The sequence below is a fragment of the Vidua macroura genome, chromosome 18 (genome assembly GCF_024509145.1).
Source record: "Vidua macroura isolate BioBank_ID:100142 chromosome 18, ASM2450914v1, whole genome shotgun sequence".
In the NCBI taxonomy this organism is placed as follows: domain Eukaryota; kingdom Metazoa; phylum Chordata; class Aves; order Passeriformes; family Viduidae; genus Vidua; species Vidua macroura.
In genome coordinates this window covers 5,735,709-5,758,716 of record NC_071588.1, presented here as the reverse complement: position 1 = coordinate 5,758,716, position 23,008 = coordinate 5,735,709, and the positions used below count along the sequence as shown (strand labels likewise).

At 44.7% G+C, this 23,008-nt stretch overlaps 1 protein-coding gene across 4 annotated transcripts in view; it reads right to left on the bottom strand.

Annotated features, from left to right (window-relative positions):
- ULK1 (unc-51 like autophagy activating kinase 1) overlaps positions 1-23,008 on the bottom strand; it is a 77,141-nt gene that overhangs the window by 30,879 nt on the left and 23,254 nt on the right. For all 4 annotated transcript variants that reach the window (XM_053993670.1, XM_053993669.1, XM_053993672.1 and 1 more), the window contains exons 7-12: positions 22,080-22,253; positions 20,277-20,350; positions 17,707-17,808; positions 10,415-10,473; positions 6,613-6,695; positions 3,698-3,748 (exon numbers count right to left, since the gene is read on the bottom strand). In XM_053993670.1, coding sequence (XP_053849645.1) covers positions 3,698-3,748; positions 6,613-6,695; positions 10,415-10,473; positions 17,707-17,808; positions 20,277-20,350; positions 22,080-22,253 — 543 coding nt within the window. The remainder of the gene's footprint in view (positions 1-3,697; positions 3,749-6,612; positions 6,696-10,414; positions 10,474-17,706; positions 17,809-20,276; positions 20,351-22,079; positions 22,254-23,008) is intronic.

Genomic DNA, 23,008 nt, shown 5'->3' with positions numbered 1-23,008 from the left:
CACATCCCTGCTGGGGCATTTTTTGGTGTCAGCCATGTAGGCCAGGTTGAAAGAAAGACGCCTGCTTCCATCTCCTCCACACACCCAGGCACTCCCAGTTCAAAATTAAAAAGGGTGCAAACACTTGGCTCATCATGTTTTCAGTTGAGTCTGAATGTGGGGAATGTTAACATGAATTGTAGGCTCCCACCCAAATCCAGAAATTGCTGGATTGTAATTGTAATGTAAATAAGTCTGTTTTCATAATTGTCCTCTCCAACTTGCTCCAGCAACAGAACAGTCATCCTGCATATTGTGTAACCAATGCCAACTGGTTTCAAAATGGGAGAGCTGGGAGCCATAAAGGCAAGCCTGTGCTCCAGCTGTGTGGATCCTGATACTGGATCCTATACTTGTCAAAATAACTTCTGACACATCATCCTACCAGGGACTCAGTTGTCTTAAAAATATCCAACCCTCAAGTTTTATAGAAAAGCTTTATTAGGAATCTGAGTTCTACATATACTGGAAAGATGCACTTTTCTGATTATCCTGATTCAATTAAAACCACTCATCAAAAAGTTCTTTAATTGCAATCTCTGACAAGGCAACAAAGATTGATGCAAACTCTGAAAGGACTTTTCCAAATAAGATGCTTTTTAGAGTTTAAAAGTCTGCAGCATTAAAATCTTTTATATGCAAAAATCAGGGGGATCTTTTGCTAGTTTTCATCTGAGTATTTTATGTACAATAAGATTAAAAAGATGGCAAAAGTCAAGCTAAGCCTGACAGGTATTTCAGATAGTAAAGCACCCACGCACTTCTGAACCATAACTGCTCATCTTTCATGCTCTCTTAACCCAGAGTCAAGGAGGCAGCAAATTCTCATTCATTAAAGGCAGGAGCAGAAAAACCTCCAAAATATTCTGCACGGGTACCAATTACAATTTGTTTACTGAGAGAAGACTTGCACAAGCATCTAATTATGCCTTCTCGTGTGTTATTACTGTAACACACAGCCCCATACCATATGCTGATCAGACCTGGCTACAGACAGACGACAGTCTGACTAGACACAGCATTTTAAAACTTTATTAATCAACTTTTACACATCTAAAGTACATGCTTAGTCACAGGTACAAAACCCACAATATAAAATAAATTATAAATAAACAAACAAACAAAAAGTACAGCATCTTAGTTAAGCCCAAGGGCCCTAAACCCAATCTCCAGGGAGGGAGATGAGAGGAAGGACATAAAAACAACCATCCCCCCAAACAGCAGGGAAGAAGAGGTGCTTGTCAGAAATGTCTTATTGAAAGGCTCTTGGAAGAAAAGTTGATTTTGCCGAAGCATCTCAAAAAACATGCAAATGTATTTCAACAAGGGGAACCCCTTGTCTTAGCAGCTTCAAAATTATCCACATGCAGAAAGATCTACATTTGAGGACTCATCAGTTTTCCAGAACTCCAAAGTTTCATTATATTAAAAAAACCTCAGATGTGAATGACTTAGTGGTAGCTAATGATCAGCTCTCAAGAAGAGCAAGAATACAAGGCACACTGTTCCTTCCTCAGCTGTCCACTGCAGGCATGAGGGCTCTAATTCAGTCTGAGCACGACCATCATGGTTCAGATGCAGCTCTTTGGTATTTCCTACACTCGTGATGCTGAGCCATATGTTGAGATGAAGAAGCACAGCAAGGTTTTGGACTCACCCTAGCTCTGCACACAGACTCAGGGGAGCCACCCCCTGAGAACCGCAGCCTTGGCAAGACATATTTCAGCTACAGCTGTGCAAGGGTCAAGCCCACTGCCATGCTAGACAGCATTTCGTAAATCTCAGGTGAGCTTTTCTTATGCAGATCGCCATAACCCAGCCTTTGCTGATACACTGGCTCTTCTCTCTCCTATCAGAAATCAAAAAGACCAAGGCAGCCTTTCTCCTCCAGGCTCTTCAGTACACGTCCAAGGGGCTCTGATCCATCTCTGGCATTTGGCAGTAGCAGAGACCTTAGAGCAGACTACAAGAACTCCCTCCTCCACTAGCAGATTTCTGTGCACCACAGCTTGAACATCTCCAGCAATGGGTTGATATTTCTCCCATGTCTTCAAAACCAGTAGCAGTCTCTCCTGCCTGGAGAGGACTCCAGGCTGTGGATGTATGTCCGGAGGTGAGGATTAACAGGGTGACAGAGAGGTCTGGAGTTTGCATAAGTCTTACCTGCCTGCAAAGGTGCTTTTTTTCTTGGTCCTTGACCCCATACCATTAACCTTGGTGCAGCTGGGGGCAAAGGCTGAGCTACAGTCTCCTGCTCGTAATGGCACCTCTGGTTCCTGCACGGCAGGTGTGCACAAGTTGGAAACCGGGGCCAAGTCAGGAGAACCCTCTCTTGTTTTTCTGGGGTTTTCTGCTCCCCTGACCAGTGAAGCAGCGGGACAGCTGGAGGTAGGAGATGAGCTGGTGGGCATGCAAGAACATCCTGAGGGGGAGATCTTCTGCCCACAGGGGGATCAGACTCCGAAGGGTTTTTCCCACACGGCCGCAGGACAGCAGGTGCCAGGAGCTGGGCTGGCTTGGGAGCAGCCCTGTAGGGCCAGAGCCCTTTCCTGCCCTGTGTTCCAGGGCTGGCCCCACATCCCACTGGCACAGGTGGGTTTAGGGCCCTGGCTGCTTTGAAAGCTCCCCTAAACCAGAAGCGTCTTTTCTTGCCCGCAGGATGATCACCTGAGTGCACAGGTAAAACCTCATCAGGGACAACTCAGAAGTCTGGAAAGTTGTCTCATCAGGGACAACTCTGGCAGCAGGAAAGCAAGAGAGTGTCAGGAGTGATGTGGATATCGGACAAGGTGTGTCTACACATGGCACAAACCCAAGAGGGAAACTGGGTTTGTGCTGGACATGTTTCCTCCAAGACTTTGCACTGGACACCTCAAATTAGTCACTGATGAAGATTCTCGGTGCTATATTTACTCAGGAGATTAAATTCAGGAGAATCCCTCCAGAGAAGACCACCATACACAATTCCACTAACCCAAGTCTCCTGGCCAGAGGACTATGATGCCCCATGCACTAGAAGCAATTCTGAATTGTTTTCCACTGAAAACAACCTCTGAACCATAATCCATGTGGCTGCAACTTTTCCAAAGTTTTGAATCAAAAGGAGGAAGAGAGAACTTGCAATGGAAATCTGTCTTTGTTTTGGCCAGCTCCCACAGAGTAATAAATGTAAACCTTCTAAAACAAGATGTATCAAGAACTTTGATGTAAATGATGAAACAAGATTTGGTAGCCACAAAATTTGGCTTTTGCACAGCCAACCTGGCAAGCAGGGCCAAGAGTGCCAGTTTCCACCATTCACTAGCCTGAATGGTCCTACAGGTGAGGATGAAAAGCAAGACCATGATGCATAATCCTGTGTACCTACAAGAACCCCACTGGCCAAGCACTTTACACAAAGCAGCTGAATGCATTTCAAAATTACATTTGCTTCTACTTTAGGTTTCTAAATATCCCCCAATCATCCCTTTGAAGATAACTCAGTAAAATTAAATACATTTTGATGGCAAACTCTGGACATGACATAGTAATAAACACTGAGTCCCTGCCTAAATAACTAAGGAAACATAAAGCAGTATTTTTCTTTCCTTTTGAACTAACAGCAAAGGAAGTCAGGCCATGGTTCAAAAAGAGCTGTAATCAAAAATGCAATACTTACATTTTTTCATAGAGGCACTTGCATCCAAGAACGGGTGATGGAAAAATTCATCTGAAAAAAATCGAGATCAATGACTCAGTGAAAGAAAACGCCTGTAAGAAGTTTACAAAGCAGATAAAACAGAGGAAGTTAGTGTTATACAGTGATTTTTTTCCATGCAACAATGGAAGCCGACTATGGTTGCATATAGAAGTGGTCAAGACTACAGGCTGGAGGCGGGATGCAAGACCTGCTCATGAAAAAAGGATGGGAAATTAGTTGGATCCCTGGCTGATCAGGATGGTGAATCACCCTAAATGTAGGGATCCAGGGGATCTGTATTTATCACACTGCACTGACATTCACTGCACAGAGCAGGAATGATGGACAAAAAGACTTCCACTGAGTGATCTTCCATGACACACAGACTCAAACTCATCATGCACTGAGGGCAGAAATGCATTTTAATGGGCCACCCCCAGAACCACAGCCCAGAACTCGCTCCCTTTCATTGCTGCTTCCTCCCCTCATTATGGGAATTCATTCTACAGATCCAGGCCAAGCTTCTGTCCTGGCTTGCTGAACACTCTCTGCATGTTTGCCTGTCCTCACAAGTAGCCACTTCTCCCAGCTCCTTCATCTCTGATTCACTGCAGCTCTGTGCCAGAGCCCTCTCCTATCACAATCAGCAACTCAAGTCTTTTGGGAGTGTCAGCCATGGATCAACACTGACTACTGAGCTTCAGCTTCTTTCCCAGAATGGACTTCCTGTTGCAACACCCAAGGTTTACAAACTTCTTCTGTAAACAGCTCCTCTTTGGTGACTGAGCTTTCCAGAACATAGTCACTGGGTTTTTTGTTTGTCTGCTTTTTAACCTTAAACAATCCCTGTCCCCCAGCCTCTCCTCACCACTGCCGTGCCAGGGTCCTGCAGCCACAGTGCAGTGGTCTGGAGCTTAGCCCAAGACAAGGAATGGAAATCCTTGGCAGGGAAAGCTGGCATCTCACAAATTAGATCTGTTGTGGATGGAGAACATCCCCATCCTGTGGGAGCTGCTCAGCTGCTGGGGTTTCCTGCTTCTTTTTCAGCCTGCCGCACAAGAGGAGGGTACCCATCCCTCAGCCAAGCTGACTCAACTGAGGGGGTGGAAATGATGATTTCTTTACTTTTCCCCCCTCCAAACTGCTTATTAGCTGTGCTTGCAAAGCAAAATTCAAACAACCCAGCTTGTAATCATCAGCAGGAAACTTGCAACTTGAAACCCTCCTAGTTTTCCTTTAGATAATCTTGAGATTGCAGGGAGCATCAGTTCCTGGCAGAACAGCAGCTGGGACACACAACAAGTATATGAAGTTTCAAGCTGATGAGTTGCTGTTATGTGACTCAACTGAGCTCTGGGGGAGCTTTGTGGAGGTCACTGTGACATCTACAGACAGAGGGTCCCAGGGAATAAGGAACAGCAGGAAACCCTCTCCTCTGGGGACATGCCAATTTATTGATAAAAATGTGATTAAGGATAGGAAAAATCTCAATACTGCAAGATGTGCTGTAACTGTTGTCCAGAGTGGTATCAAAAGTTACTATCTCAAGTTTCCAAGTGTTAGACATGGACCCATGCATTCTACTCCCAAGAGGTACAAAACCAGCTTATATGGGCTAAAAAGGTTTGCCAGACAATTTCTGGCAGCAGAGAACCAAGAACCTCAAAGACACCTTCTTTTGAAATGCACGGCAGCATGAGAGAAGAGGTAGAGATCCACAGGCCAGATAAAATCTGCAGGGAATAACCCTGCCTGGTGATTCTATCCAAGCCAGTCTGTCAGGAGCTTCAACAACTTGCTTTTCAAAAGGCTTATTCCCTCACTTCTACGCTCCAGTAACCAGTCCTTGGCATTCATCACTGATGACTATGATCAACCTCAGGTAATCCACAGTTGCTTATCAAGCTGACCATCCCCAGAAAGGCTTTCCTGGTATCTCTAATCCGAAAGAATAACAGAGGGTGCAAAACAATTCCTTTTCATCCCCTAGTATGTGCTGCCCAGGAGCAAACAACCTTCCTGAGCAGATAAGCAAACAAAAACCCAACAGAAAACCAACCCTCAAACCCCAGAAATATCAAACTATTTTACCCAAGTCTGACTAAAAAGCAGCATCCTGAACACACACAGGATGTGTTTGCTTTTAGATGACCTGGTCCTTTCAGTGATTCAAGGAAAGGCTTCACTTCTGTCTGCTTTCCTCTAGGGTGGGGCTTTCCTAGGAGGTTCTTCAGACCTTTGAGCTCAGCTAAAGCACCTCTGTAAGATGCTGCCAAGTCAGAACCACTGGGCACACAATGACTGATCTCAGTTTGGAAGGAATTAAGGCAGAAGAGGAAATCCTCATGTCAGCCCAGTCAGGAGACTGAGATAAAGGCTTGGAGAGCTTGAGCCCTGAGAAGGACCAAGGCTTCCTTCCACAGAAACTGGAGAAGGAGGAAAGGGTCTGCAAGCAGAAGCATCTCCTGGCTCAGATTATCACAGCAAACCCTGAGAAACAGAGGGCAGTGACTGGATTGTTCAGTAAATGAGTGCAGCTTGCAGCTCTGGGAAGAAACTGTGACAGAAAAGCACAGATACACAAGACACATTTTACCTAGTAGCACATTTAACCACAGCTCAGAGAGATTATAAAAGCAGAAGCCAGGACAGGAATGCAACAAACACACGCTGAAAATGTGCCAAGTCTCCTTGGTTTACAAAATTGTACTGGAATCAGCACTGATCTTTCCAGCACATAAACTAAAATCCCCAAGATTATACAGCCCTCCAGGCACAAGTAAAATCCAGGTGTGTGGATGCTTCTCCTAGCACCAGCCAAAAGCAGAGAGGCTTGTGCAGTGCCAGAAGACACAGGGACAGGCAGCAGAACTCCAACTGGAAGGAGGCCTTACCAAAGTCCATGCGGTCCTTATGGTTACGCTGCAAGAGGCCCAGCAGGAGCTGCCTCAGGTGGCTTGATGTCTCCCTGGGGATGCTAGGATTGAAAACAAAAGCAAAATAAGAGACTTGTGGTCTACTTAAACTGCTTTTACATATTCAGGAAGGCAACTGGCAAATGCAAACTCACTCCATGCCTGCTGGGCCAGGAACACCAGGAGCTCACTGGAGGGAGGTTGATCAGAAATGTCTTTATTTGAGTCTCTGGCTTTCACTCCCTACTGCCATTGGCAGGCTACAGCTAATTTTGCTTCAGTGGTCTCTCCCATGAGCACCTGCAGATCCTTCCCTTAACAGTGTCATCCCTCTGGTGCTCAGCTAAGCCAGATTAGCTTAGCTAATTCCACTTGCAGTATTTCACACATAATAAATAAAATCACTCCTGCTTGCTCTAATGGGAATAAGATCACTAGAACAAAGCAATTTCCAAAGGGAAGCTTCCAATTAAGGCACTAGTGGTGAAATGTATCACCAATTACTACCATTTTATTAAGGCATTTATTTTTCAGTGCAGCTTATGAAAGACTAGCAAGTAACCTTTTGCTATTTGCTTCCTTGACATATAGCATAGATTAATCAAAGGCCACTAAGATGTGAGCAACTGCCACCTCAGCAAGCTAAAATTTGTGCACTTATTACCTCACTTTTCAGCATAGTTAGGAAGAAAATATTCTTTTCAACAGCCTTTGAAGCACAAAAGAGCTGGTAAAGCACTGTGCTCTCCCTCACCCCACAAGCAGATGGGGGAGAGGCCAGGGCAGCTTTTCATAACCCCAGTAGATTGAAAAATGCAGGGAATAAATGAATGGATTAAGTCAAGGAAAGCAGAGTTCAGCTCTTGCATAAGTGGATTCAGCTCTGCTGACTTCCCTCCATCCCCAGAAGTGCTGCTGGGGGCTTTGGGCTGGGGCAGAGCTCTCCTAGAGAAGCGTGGGTGGTTGCAGCTCCCCTCAGTATTAATTCTGTTTATCATGGCTGTTCCCAGCATGGCCCCCACGCTCTGCCAGGATTTCCCCTCTCCCCATGCTGGGTCAGCTGAGGTAATGACTTGTGTGCCCAGCACAGTAATTTTAGCTCTCAGTGGCTCTGGCATCAGTCACTGCCCTGAGGCCAAGCCTGACCAATGCTGGGAGGAAAAACCCTTCCTTTATCATCTCCACCAACACACCCTACCACAGACAGGGGTAAAACAGAAGCTAGCTCAAAAACAGTGAGGAGAAAAAAAGGTGCTGGCTAGCACCAGACTCCTGTCCAGAGAAGCAGGAGATGGCAGGCAAGGTACATGTTTACACATTTCAGTACCACCCAGTTATTTCTCTGTGAAGCCCTAGGCCTTGCTGGGGCAGGAATTTGAACCCAGTGATTCCAAGATCAGAGAATGATGGCAAGCATCCTTCATCCTTGTGTGTACTGGAGGAGTTGCTTTTCCATCCCTAGAATGGTTTTGTGCACCTTCTGAGGTTGACACAGGAGGAGGCCACCAGGACTCTGGAAGGGATGCAGATGGACTGAGACTCAAATTGAGCCTCCCATCAAAAGAGGTGTCCCTTGGAAGCACACTGTGTAATGGAATAACCCATAGATACCAGAGCAAGCAGCCTCCTGAAAAATGCATTAGTGCTGGAGTCCTGCAGCCCTGCAGTGTTATCATCATCATTTATTTATCTGTGACACATAAAGCTCTCATTCAAAATGAGTCCATTTCCCAGCTATGACTTTAACCTTGGTTTTAAAGCCAAGGAACAGGTACATCAACTCATAGACTTCAGCTGGCACAACACAGATGAAGAGGATGCAGATTAACAGCCTGTTTGTCTCCTCTTACCTCCCATGTCCAAAGCATCAAGCATTGTTACCCTTCAGTATTATTTTCTAGGGCCATCTTTTTAAAACATAAGCAACAAATCTGCCTCCTTGCCCCCATGACCTGGATGTACTTTGCTATGCAAACCAGCACAATGAATGTTCATTATTTAGATCAGCACTATTAAAATTGTGAAGCCTTCAGGCTTCTGCTGCCATGGGCTCCCCAGAATGCTCAGAACAGCATCTCCTCACCTGTCAGCAGCAGCAGTGCAGCCAGGGACTGCTTCCCCACTCCGTTCCCAAGCCAAAACATTTTCCCTGGCCATGGAAAGCAAGTGTGTGCCAGCCTGCATAGTCCCAGGGAAAATGAAACCAAATCCTGGCACTGCTGCAGTCTGAGAAAGAGGTCTCTGGAGTAGTTTTGTGTTTCATCCTGTGCTGGCAGGGCACTCAAGGAGTTTATTCATGTTTACTCAGGAATAGCACAGATTGCAGCCCATGCTAAAGAGACATGACTTCGGAAAGAGGGAATTGCCATTTACACAAAGGCCACCTCAGATCTGACTTCCACAGTGAGAAAAACAATCAGCTTGGATCTGAATTTCGGAAGAATTCAGTAGATCAAAAGTGCAGATAAGTGAAAATGGCAAATGCAGACTGCAAAGGACTCAAAGGACTAATCCCTACAAGAACAGACATGCTCTCCTCTTACAGCTGAGTTCAATTTCTGCCCTTCCCTGCACCATGTGCCAAACAACAGCAGGGCACTGAGATCAACACAAAACTTAGTTTTATGGATTAATTTCTCATTTAGTAAGAGGAGCTACCTCAAAGGTGAGCAGCCATGTTTTGGGCTGTGTAGGAAAAACAGAAGCTTTACTTTCTGCTCACACAGACAGGCTCCAACCATGCAGTCACATTTTTGCTTTAAATTGTTTCTTTTCAGGTCTTTTACTCCATCACACCATCTGGTTCAGTCCGGGTTCTACCAGAGGTAATCCTAGTAGAAATTTGTGCCTTCTCCCCAAATCAGAAAAGGAAGTAATTAAAGGGAAATTAACTGCATATCACAAGTCACTGATAAGAGCTCCAGCTTCTTGACAGCTCCTTCCAGTTATCTCTTGGAGCTGTCTGAACTGATAAGGGAAAAGAAAAATCCATATACAGCAACCCAATGAACTTCTTGCATATATAGCTGCTTTAGTAGCTCTGCCAACTGGGAGCTAACTTGCTGGTTAAAGGGCCATCCAGACTTTAGATATATAATCTGGAACTTCAGTCCTGTCTCTGTACCAGGCTGAGGTTTTCAGAGCCAGCACGAGCTTCTGCTTTCAGAGCTTAGAAATGAAAAGGAAACACCACAGCAACAAAACCAAAATACCCTGACAAATCACAGCACCGAGCAGAGAGGTAACATACACCCCATTGGGATGAGAGCAGCTCTCTTCCCCCTGGAAACTGCAGCAGTGTCCATTTCCAGGGAGGTTATAGTATTTCCCCCAAGAGCAGGATGGACACAAGCAGTTGCTGCCCTGACACGTGAGAAATGGGAATGTGATCTGCAGTCAGGTATGGCAGGTTACAGCAGAGGCTGCAGCCTGGCTGCTTGCACGATCCCAGAATTGCCTTCAGTTCCTCCCAAGGCTCTCAGCCTCAGGGGAGCCATGTGTGGAACAGGACCTCTAGCTGGCTCTTGGAATCACCAACAACCCTGAATTTCTGCAATGTAGGAGAACAGTGTCTGCAGAGAGACAGAACACCCCAACCCTGACTATCTGCTGCCATCAGACTTTCCCTGGGCCACATCACTGCTGGCTTCAGGAATGGGGAAAGGCAGAAGGCCAAATATTTTAGTCACCTCCCCAAGTGACAAGCCAGGAGCATGCAAGGACAGGTGTAAACACAGAGTAAACAAGTGCCTACAAACATTGACACTGGAAAAATTCTTACTTGGGCATCAGCATCTTGTTTTTCTCATAGAAGAGGCGGAGATCCTGTGGGCTGCTGGCCTGTGGGGGAGAAAGAAACCAGCACATGAAGCAGTTGACAATGAAGGAAAGGGATTAGTACTTCTATTTCATTGTAGCTCTGAAGAGCAGAGGCACTTTTTAATTGCTGGACCAGCACAGACAATGCAGCTTGCTTTAGACTGAAAAGCCAGCCCTGTGCTGCAGTAAAAATACAATATTTCAACCTGCTGCCCTTTTGTCCCTGACCTGGTTCTGTCCTGCTCTGCCCTTCCACAGGCTGAGCTTCACTGCAGTGCGCTCTGATGCTCAGGTTTGAGCTGGCCTAATAGCCTCACCCAGGAGACTAAATAATTGTAGACATGAGGAGTCCCAAATGATGAATGGCAGATCCTGCTGAGACCATGGATTAATGCTGCAGGGCATTTAGAAAAGGGGCAGAGAGCCTGTTGATGGGCAAGGGATCTGTGAAGAGGCTAGGAACATGGAGAAACAGCAACTGAATTAGGATTTTCTACTTTAGTTCCAGGAAGCCAGAAGGTCTCAAGCCACAGCTCCTATTTTATTTGTGCAGTAATAAACACAACTGTGGGGGATGATGATGACAAGAGTCCAAATTCTGAGAGATGGGATTAAAAAAAAAGGTGGGGGCTAGGCACAAGAGGTTTAAAGCTGAGGTTAAAAATAAAATCACCACTAGACAAGCACAGACACATAAAAATCCCCTAATATAAATTCTCCACTTGTTTTCATGCAATGAATAATACAGGCCAGTAAATTAACCCTAGTGTTTCAAGCTTTTCTGTTTAGGCAAAGTTGCTTTATTAAAGGCAGAGCAGGCTGGCTGGCACAACACAGACATGAAGGCACATAAACAGGGCAGGAAGATCAGAGGGATTCATCTGCAATCAATTATTAGTGCAGCAGAGTGTGTAGGAAAGTGTGAATGAGGAGGCTACAGGCAGCTTCTCCTGATGTTCAGGGCAGGCTCAAAAACCCCTCGAGCCTTCCACCTACTTCTATTTCTAAATTAGAAGCATTTAAGGTCAATTAAGATGCTTAAAATGGCAAATCAGACAGGCCAATCTGCAGATGGCCATCAAAATACCACTAACACTGTATGGCTGGAAAAGCAGCCACATAAGATGCTGTTTCAACATCACCTACTCCCCTCTGGCTGAAGATGAAAATTAAGGATAACTGAGAGCTCAGTAAAAAAACCTCAAAAGAAACCAAAGGCAGTCTCAAAAGCTGATAGTATCAACACACTTGTGTAGTACTCATCAGGGCAGTGTTTTTTACACAGCCTTATGAACAGAAGCTACACCAAAAGAACATCAAAATTAAAGCAGAGCACCTTGTTAGACAGATGTCAAACTACATCATAATTTCCAACTGCTGCCACTCAATTTGATTCAGGAAAACTCCATTTTACACCTTCCCCTGGCAGGTCTTGGAATGTAATTAGATTAATAATTGGCAAACTTCAGGGAGGCAAGCATACACACTGCACCAAACGGCCTGGCCACATCGCCCAGAGTGATGACGAATATTCCTGACAAAGAAAAAGGAGGGGCAGAACTCCAGCCCAGGGAGGTAAGAGCTCATTCACTTCACAGAGATATAAGCCTTGGCTGTTTGCTCTGGTCATTTCCTGTTGCAACAGCTCAATTGTTTCACAAATACAATGAAGCTCTGATCTACTTCAAACACTGTTTTGTTAGAAATTTTCCTGGCAATAGAGAGTATATTCAACGCAGCACATATAGGAAGACCAGTTCATTAGAGAAGGTTTCTAAGCACTGGCTTGGACAGAAACAAAGTTCTCAATGAAGTTTTCCTCCTCTTTGTACAAATTCAAGAGATGTCTCTGTAGGGATGCTGTTCCTCCACATTTGGCTGTCTCAGTACCATCCCCACTTGCTCTGCAGGGACCCTACCGGGCTGCCAGGCTCCTCCCCTCCCAGACCACACTCCCTCACTTGGGCTGTGCCTGAGCCTGTGATTCAAGGCTGGTCCCCAGTGCAGATACCAGGGGAAGAGAGTCATTCTAGTGAGTGCCCAGCACAGACAGCCATGGATCACTATTAATTTGGTAAAACCAACTGCAGCTTCGTGTAGCTTCACTATTAATTGACTGAGTCACACAGTTCTGCTCCCAGTAAGCCGTCCACTGCTCTCTTGCTGTCATACAATTCATAAAGCACTAGGACCCTCAGCCACTTTGCTCACCTCTCCTTTCAATTAGTGCTTCTCTAAGAATCATGGAAAATAAAACCAACTCAAGTTTGTAATACAGGAAAAATGTCACTTGAATTCCCTTGTCTAGGAAGCTAAAACTTAAACTGAAATCTGCCTTCCAAGCAGATACACCCAGCCCAAGATAAAAACACCAGAGGCAAGAAACAACCACACCATTCAAAGTACACAGAGCCAACTTCTGCCTGTGGGACAAGATCCATCTATCAGAACCAGGGATGCAGAACAGCTCAGCTTTCCCTAAGGCCAGGAGGGCACACCAGCAGGTCAGTTCACACCCTCAGTCCCCCTCTCATGTCACTAGGAGCAGCTGCATTTTGGTTTTGTCTACCCTTTCTATATATAGAGGCAATTGGGCAAATTTAATCCTGCCACTCTGTTACTTTGTCCCGAGCAGCAGTGGAAATATGTTGAGCCAACAAAGGCATTCAGCAGAACCCTGCCAAATCCCCTTCAGTGCTGGCTGCCTGGCAGTGAATTGCATGTGAAAATCAGGCAGGGTGGTGCTTCCAAAAGCACTCAGCAGTGGATTTGTCATGCTTGGGCCACGGCTGGATGCAAAAGTCCAACATTCAGACAGAAGAGGGCCAGAGACTTTCACACCTTCCCTGAAGAGCTCTGTCTATTCAACACTCCATAGCAGGTGTATGGTATTGCCCTGCTCTTTGAGCCCATTCCTTGGGGATTTAGAGGTGAAGAAAGGGGATTCGGTTATGTTAGAAAGAAAAAATAAATAAGTAATGTTGTTTCTAGCTCAGCAGCTCTAGGGAAAATCTTGAAAACCTACTGGAAATACTATCTGATATTTTAAGACTCCCACAACTAAGTGGCTGGCATTCAGAGGACTTGAAAGCGCAAGGACCAGAAACAAGCAAACAAAAAACCCACCCCCCGAACCTTTTCGTTAGCAGTCCGTGGATTTCTCTCTACTGCCAACAGAGCATGGTAAGACCCACAAGCACTGGTCCAAAAGCCAGTGTTCCATTGACTGGTCCAAAAGCCAGTGTTCCAGCAACAAGTCAATCACTGCACCCAGTCTCAGCAGAATTACCCACCAGTTCCAGGAATTCCTGTCCCCATGGACACAGAACACTCCAAAGGAACAGAGCTGGGAACAGAAGAGCAAGCTGCCTAACAAATATACCAGGGGTTCAAATTCTTGGCATAAAACCCAGCCTTTCCTGGTGTTCCTCAAGGCCATTTCACAACATAGCAGTTGCTGTAAGTGATACATAATCCCAGTACTTATGCAGACAGAATTAACTCAGAATTAAAGCAGTGAACTTGGTACACCAGACTTAGAATTTAATTTTTCACCTAACAGCTATCTGGGGTGAGAACATACACAGGCAGGTTAACTCTTTCAGAGCTGCCAGATCAGGCAGAAAAACTTGCATTAATTCTCTTGTCACTTCCCTGCTCTTTGGCTCACTCTCCCCCAGACACAGGGCACCATGTCCTTAGAAAGCTCAAGATTCCTGCAAAGGCTCAGACAGCAGACAACCAGGTTTCGTAGTGTTTAGTAGGATCTGATGTCCCATTGCCACTGCCAGAGCCAGCTCTGACACAACCTGCATGTGCTCAGTGGGATGTCTGCTCACCAAGATTTAAAAGGGGTCACACAACAGAAGCCACCAGAAATATCAGTGTGATTCCTCCCACACAGGGAAAAAAAAAAAAAAAAAAAGAAAGAGGAGATTGAGGTCATTTAACTAATCATATTTAAAAGACCATCTGACAAGGACTAGATTGATTTTGGATTGTTTTAGACCTTGTGTAAATCTTTCTTCTCTTGCCTCCAGCTTTGCTTCTGGTTGTCACTTGTTTACACAGCCAGCACCACCTCACGGTGGGCATGGGGTCCCAAACTTTTCAACTCAGGTAAGGACAAGAATAAACTACTACACTCCCAAGGCACTTCCCAGGTCTGGTCAGGAGGAGCAGGAAATGCTCTGTTCAAGTCCTGTCCTCAGTGACAAAAATGCAGAGATATGAGTGCAGACCACTTATTAGGCAAGGCAAATTAACAATTCCACATTAACACAGCACTCAGCAAATCTGTTTATAGGGATTATGAATCCCATTAATCTCATCCCTATGGCAGTCTCACTGTTTTGTTTATGGGCATGTTTAATACAAAAAGCTCCTTAAGAAAGCTTCACCAGCCACCCTACCAACTGTTCACATCTGAGCATCAGCAGCTTCTTTGTTCTCTGTGTGCAGTGAGGCAGGGAAGGGACAGGAATGGCTCTGGGAAATTGCCTTGGGTGACCCAGCTATAGTTAATTTTAACTCTGAGACAGCCAGAAATCACATTCATGCACATGCACATCTCTGTCTTGATTTACAAGCACTTTCAGGATTGACAGCTGCCTCAGCCTTTCCACACATTTGATCTTTTTTCCATCTAACCCATTTCCCCGAAGCCCTGTTTTATTTTTAGGCAGCTCATTCCTCCTCACTGCAGATAACACTGGAGTCCTTTTTGTTGGCATCTTCCTGAAGGTGCCTCCTTGGCAGTAGCAGCTACAGCACCCAAACTCAGCATGTTCCATGCCACCCAGCTCCAGATTCCCATGGGAATCTCAGCTAGACAGAGAAGAGGGGCTGTCTTTGCCAGCCTGGAAGGGAAAGTAAGCTGAGGATTTAGCCCAAAGAGGTTCACTCAGAAATCCAGTTCCTGGCTTCCCTGTCCAACTGGGTCTGCTGGTGGCACTGTGTGCAATCTGCCTGTTTTCTTCCCACCTATTGGTAGACATCCCTCCCAAAAGAACTCATTCCTACTCACGGTGTCCCAATCACCTCTGTCCCCTACCCCTCTTTTCTCCTAAAAGCCCTGTAAACACCAGCTTCTTGCCTGCTCAGTGACCACCAGCAAATTCTTACAACACAGTCATGACAAAGACAGAAAGCCAGTTAACCTTTAACCAGCTTCCCCTAGACAGGCTTCTTTCACCTGCATCTCAAGCTGGAAGGCAATTTGTGACACACATGGCCAAAACAAATAGATGGGGCACAAAGAACCATCTGGGCTGAGCTCCTGTCTCCCCCTGATCAAACACATCCACAGCTGCTACTGCAGTCACAAACAGGGCCTGGCATTTTGTTTCAAAATACAACCTCCAAAAGAGGAAAGGGTGTGGGGAAAACTGAAATAGAGAGACCAATAACCCCCATTCCCAGCCCAACAGATGTTTATGGGAGAGAGTTATCTAATGAGACAAGCACAAAACAAGGTCAGGAACTGCTGGGCAGGGACTGAAGTGTCCCCTCACTGCCCACTCCAAGGCAGGGCATAGCCATGCCTCAATCAGAGACAGAGAACCCCTATGATAAAGTCACCACATTAAACAGCAATTAAATCATTTGAATGAGTAGGTATCAAGGTGCCTTAAGAGACTAAAAGGCACCAAGATACAAGGGAGAATCTGTGCCAGGCTCTCCTATGCATGCAGTCAAAGCTTGCTTTCTCCTCCCCTCCATTTTCTTTTTAACACACAAATACTTATTTTCTTTCATCCTCACAGTCCTTTTCTCCTCTCAAACAAAGATACCAGCACTGATGACAAGTGGATGCAGCCAGTAAACAGAAGCCATTCCAAAGTTTCAGTGCATTTTGTAGAGGTTTGTAAAAAAAGTAACATGCAAAGGAAATGAAGTCTTGCTCTAAATACAGAGGAAGCTGGTGGACAGAATATAAAGCATTGGAGTGGAAGATTCTTATAGGAGCAGGAAAAAATTACCCTGAAGGAAAAAAGTGTTCTTGGCTCTAGACAAAACCAAAACATACCATTAGTTTACTCCTGTATTTGCCCACTCTTTCCTGCAAGAGAGTCAGAACTCACTTTATCCTTCCTGATGATGTAACTGCATAAACATTCCAGGTCTTGTGTGAAATCCTAAAGAGCTGTGAAAGTAAAGCTCATAAAGTCCTTCACTTCATAAAATGTGCCTTATTACTTGAGCATAAATTTCCCTCTGACTGACTTTCTTTTGTGCTATTTGTTTTTGTTTCCTTTTTATTCACTTTTGGGGGTTTGTTGGGGGTTTTTCTCATTTTGTTTTGTTAGGGAATCAGGATAAAGGGATGTCAGGACATAAGAAGAGAGGTCCAGAAAGCAAGGGGAAAAATCTGACAAATACAGTACGTTGAAAGAGTAATTTCAAGGGAGAGTCTGTTGATCTCATTCAGAGATGGAAGAAGTAAAGTAGCACACAGTGTGGCTAATGAAAAAAATACACTGAGTCTAGATGAATTCCAGCTATAGATGATGAAAAATAAGTGAAGTAATTCTGAAGCAACAGAAGTAAGGCTGTGGTGAATTCTCCACCATTCAAAAAAAAAAATCAGAGAATGCTGTTCACAAAGGATATGCTGTAGCTCATCCAGAAGTCATGGCATTAAGTACAGGGTGGAGCTTTACAGGCTGTGTTATATTTGGAGGGGCTTGGATCTGATGAACATAAACATTTCAGGCTGGAAGAGACTGCTATGAGATGACAGATAAGAACCTTTTGGTATTATCCGACTTAATTGCTCTGAAAACCAAGTTGATTTAGCTGCAATACACTACTTACCACCAAATCATCCTGAACATTAACTTGCAATTACAATCTTTCTTATAGTCCTTCTATAGCCAATAGAATTATAATTATAAATTATACACTGACTACAGCTGTAAATAGAAACTGATTTTCTAAGCGTAGGCCTAAAAAATCCCCACTGCTTTAACTGATTCATGGTAATTTTCTCAATAAGTGACCCTTCTTAAGCTCTTATAACTGGGAAATACGTTTTAATGAGAGACAGCCCAGAGAAGAGTCATATTCCAATAACACAAGCAGAATTACAACAAAGCACAACACTGTCAAGGTGTTAGTCAACCTTCATGAGGCTGGATCTACAGGAGTTGATATTAGAGATGACAGAAGCCTTAGAGTAACCAGATTAGAAGGAAAAGATAAGAGATAAAAAAAGCAGGAGAGAGTCATAAACATCAAATCTAAACAACTCACCTGAAAGGGAGCCTTTCCTGTTAGACACTGATAAATGATGGTTCCTATACTCCAGAGGTCAGCTTTGGCATCGTAGTGTTGTGACATAATGACTTCTGGTGCCTTTTGGAGAGAGAAGGGAGATTTCTTTATAAAAAGAAGTAGCTTTGGTGTTTTGTTTTTTTTTTTAGCAACTCCAAGAGATAAGTCACTATTATGCTATAAAGCCTCTTGAGCTTAGATTTCCCAATAACCATGAAAATTTATTCCCAATAAGACTGTAAGACTATACTGAAAGGGCCACTTCCCTATTTAAGTGGGGGAAGCATAGACGTTCATTCAGAAGACAAAAATACATTCTAATACGTTGCTATTGGACACAAAATAAGTACACAGAAGCTTGGTAAGTTCAAAAGAGAAAAAGACTAAGTTTTATTTAAACATCTGGTATTTATAGAATTCTGAAGGTGACTGTGGATTGGAGGATGGAATTACCACCTCTCCAACCACACTGGTCAAACTAAGTTTATTAATTCTCTCCTCTCACAAAGAAGAATGTAAAACAATCATTATTTACCTGAACAGTGCATGAGAACTCTAGTAGAAATATGTAAACATTAGCAGAAGGTTAAAGAAGTTTTATGAGAACTTTAAAACTTTCAAAAGAACTATAAAAGAAAACGTAACACTTTTAAAAATCAGGGCAACACTAATATTGTGTATTTTGGGTACACTCAGTACTTCCCCTTCTCCCATTTTCTGATGAATCCACCAGAAGAAACCCCACTGAAATCACAAACAGATCTTCTCAACCAAAGCAAGGAGCAAGACCAAGAGCAGCAAAGGCTCCCAGTGCACAGGTAAACTCCAGCCTCCATCCTGAGCTGCACCACTTGGGCACTTCCCTCATTTAGCCCAAGATGGCAGCACATTATTGAAGCTCCAGGGCCTGGTGCCAAGGTCACAGTTTGGGCTCAAAGGCAGTGTTCCAGTCCAACAGCTTGAGCCCTGCTGTGCCTCAGACTCTGGTTTCTAATCCCACATTGTGCCCTCAGCTGCTCCCTCCCAGGCTGGTTCCAGAAGCTGAAGACAGTGCAAGTCCCCAGAGCCCCTGGCTCAGCAGGCAGAGCCTCAGGAGCAGCAGCAGAGGAGGGACAGGAGGGCAGCCTGGCTAATCCCACATGTTTATAACTACAGATTTCATTGCAGTGCTGCCAGCATGGAACAGGATCAATTTTTTAGCTCTGTTAGAAATAAAGGCCACACGTAATGGAAAAAAAATGGCAACAAGTAAACTGTGGACAGGAGTTTGGTCTGTCCCTAAGGGAAGGATGCATGACACCAAAAAAAGCCAAAGCAGCAGGACAAGTACTGGACAAGGAGGTTTCAAGTCTTGCCATGGCATGGATCATACTGGGGTTCAGACAGAAAGCTCCTTTTGGTGGGGGTAAAATAACTTTCTGTTTTTTCAAAAGAGCAAAATGAAATAAAGCAGCAATAGGCTGTGAGCTAAAGCAGGGAACAAAGTCCTGCCTTGCCAGCAGATGCTCCCAGGGCTCCTGCACAAGACCTACAATAGCAGTAGGGAAAGACCCCAAAACCCTCCTTAAATCCCAACTGAACCCTCCCTTCCCATCTTCCTTCAAACCCATCAATAAACAGAGAATAATATGAAACATTGAGATTTCTTGTAGCATCCAGTGTTGTTTAAAATAAAAATAAAAAAACAAATAGAAAAAAACATCATTAGTTTCCTCCAGCCCTTTCAGAAAATAAGCTGGGTGTTTTCAATTACTTTCACAAGAGACTCTGAAAGAAAAAGTATCACTAAAAATAGACAATTCAGGAAACTCTCACAAGAGAGGAGAGTTACATCATCTTCACATATAGCATAGTTCAAATAAACATCAAGCTTCAAAAAAAGGGAGAGAGAGGAAGTGTGTTTTTCTTGAGGTAGTTCTGTGGAACAGACTAGCAGTGTAGCACAGCCCAGCCTAACTCTGCCCAAAGACTACAGACAAAAAACTTAAGAGTGGATTAGACTGTGTTTAAAATGAGGTGCCTTTTACCCCAGGGCACCTGTAAAAACTTCAACCTAAATTGCCTCACATCATCTTTTTACTTTGAGCTCAGACACCCACGTCCCCAGGAACTATTACAAGTCTAGTTTTGACATTTTTATTTCTGTCTAGTTTTCTCATTTTTCCTTTCACTGACTTGATGTGACACCGAGACCTTGACTGCTGCCATGAGCACAAATAAGAGATCACCTCATCACAACCTGATCCCAGAGTGGAAAGTACAAAGAGGGTAAAAGGGATCAGTTTGGTTTCTTATACACATCAGTTTCAGTCTAAGCAGTCATCCTGAAAGCATGGTTTATCCACATCTCACCAGGAAGTTACATGACAACACAGGCACCTGCTGTCTGACATTACCAGCAGCCAGAACTTCAGGACTGTGTAATAGCTGGTTTTGGGCAAGTAAATAAAATTTGACCTCTGGGGAAAACACTAGAAAAAAACAAAGCCTTGCTTTTGGGGAGCAAAGCAAGAACAATACAGAAAATCCTCTAGAAAAATCACACTTACCATGTACATGGGTGAACCACACAATGTTGCTGCCATCATATTGTTCTGCAGGTACCGGGCAAACCCAAAGTCAGCTACAAAGAGAAACAGAGGTAGGTCAGGAGCAGACACCAGCTCTAGGGAGCCTGCACCTTCTCCAGTTGATTCTTCCTACTTTACCTTCACTTCCCATCAATTTTTTCAGCCTCTATCCCATCTTAGTAAGATCTTGACAGCTCTTCTTGAGCAGCAGCATCCTTGTGCTAGTTATTAATGCACAGTACAGACACTACAAAAGGACAGACCAAGCCCCAACAGTACTCAGATGAACAAACTCCCATCCCTTTTGCAGGGATCAGTACCAATTTGCCTGCACTCTGAAAGTCAGCTGGGAAGGCTCTCCTGACTTCAGTGAAAATGTGCCAGTTCATAAACAACCAGTTCATCTGCTGCTGTCTCAGCCTTTCATTTGGGGAACTGAAAATTGCCCTCCATTGAAAAGGCTGTAATGTGAAACACATCCAGGAGGAACCACTACTCACCACTACCCACATTTCTAGACCAGCCCTACCAAAATGAGTCTTGTTCTGTTCCTTTAGAAAGGTACAACAGTGCTAACTCCAGCACTAGGACAGATAACTGAGCCACAGTTCACTTAGCAAGTAGAAGAGCCAGGAACAAGGAATACCAAGGGGAATTACCTCTGCAGGTTACTTAGCATCTGATCATATGACACTGAGATGTTCTCTCAAGGTTACCAGATATTTCAAGCTAGGACATTGACACAGCTGTTTACACTGTCATCTGTCACTAATGAACTGGTACAGCCAGGTTCTCCCTGGACCACGTACTCCTCAGGGAGCACAAGGAGGGTTGCAGGTTACACCACACCCAGAGCAGTTGTGCCCACAGCCCTCCTGCCTGTCTGCAGCTCCCAATCCCTTCCTTACAGATATTAACTCTGCACTTGACAAAAAAAAGGAAACAAAAAAATACATCAAAATGCTTCAGTCGAACAAGCAGCAGCATTTCGAACTTTTCCACTGGAAATCATTTCCCAGCTGAAGGAAAGCACAAACACTTTCTCCACAGCACAAGGTTAAGGTGAGGAACAGTTTTACCTAATTGATGTCAGCTTCAGCTCCGAGTTGTAACATAACCAAAAGCCCACATGTGAGGGTGATATCATCTTATTTATGAGGGACTGTAGGGAATAAGTGTGCTCTGTAACTGGATTTCTGGAGCACTCATCCCAACTACTGGTCCATCTGTGCCACTTGCCTAATGTGCAGAATGTGAATTTCTTCAAGATGCAGCTGAGAAGCCTGTCTCTGGTTCAGACTGAGAAAACACCCACTTTGGGTCTGCCTGACAACCCACTGCACTCTCTGAGGCCAGTTAGGAGAGCAACTAGTGTCAGGTCTTCTAACAACGTTTAACCTCAATACTGTTAAAAGCTGAAGACAAAAGTCACAACTTCTGCTTATTTCTTTGCAAGCCTGGAGACTACCAGCCAATTAGGGCAGGCTGGTGTTTGTTTTTACTGAGGGTGGCACCATTCAACTGAGAGCAGAGCAAGGCCTGCCCAATTCCTTTCTGTTAAATCTCTGTCCTGGCAGAGCAGAAAGCTTTTGCTCCTACTGCTTGGAGACAGCTGAAGGCTACATAGAGCAGAGGAGTTAAGAATGAAAAACATTAGGGTGTTTTTAAAGTGAAGCAATGCTTTCCTCCTCCTAGACAGTTCCCCAAAGTAAGATGGAGGTTTCCATCTGTCCCTCACCAAACTCCTGAGTGCTTAGGGTGACGTTTGTAGCGGTGTCTTACCGATCTTTATGCGAATGTTGTTGGGATTTGATTTCCTGCCTCCAGCATAGGAAAGGAGGATATTCTGTGGCTTCAAGTCCCGATGGATGATGCCCTTGCTGTGCAGCATTTTCATGGCACCTGCTATCTGCTGGAGAAAGAGCCTGATGGTGTCTTCACTAAGTGTCCGCATAGCTGGGAAGGAGGAAAGAAAAATAACCACAGATGAAAAACTTACAATGCCAGTTCTGTGAGGAGCCCAGAGGGCAGAGTCTCACAGCAATTAACTCTAATTTGTCATTTTATTCCCACATATGATGTCTTTTCCCCCACACACCATTTCTGAATGATTCCTACAGGCAACAAGGGAGAGCACTTGCATTCCCAGCTTATTCTGTGGTCAGGGCTGTTTTTAGCCCCGAGTCTCTCATGGTGAACTCAGGCCAGCACTGGGTGCTGAATCTGGGTCATTAACTGTGTCCAGAAGTGGCATCTGGTGAGGTTTAGGGCTTCCCTCAGCAAGAGCTGCCAGGCAGATCCAGGCAGGGCTGTGGCTGCCTGTGAGCTATGGTCAGCAGCAGCTGGATACCCAAGAGCTTTATCACAAAGACTAGGTCTAAAGGTGGAGCTAAGAGGAAAGGCAATTAGGATCAGGATTTACACCTGCAAGAGTCATTAAGGCTCATGCTAGACCTAGGAAGGGTTGATAGGTTAAATTCACAGTAGGTTACAGCACATGGCCAGCAAGGATCTGTACCTTTAGGGTATGAATTCAAGTCTAGGCCTAACCCTTGTGCATCATCACCCAACCAAACCAGAATTCTAATCCCAAACCCAGTGCTTGGGTGAACCACAGTCCAGTACTTAACAACAGACCCTACCAAATGACCCCTGCAAACCATCACCTGCCACCCTCCACCCTGCATCCATAGATACAGCAGGAATGTCTC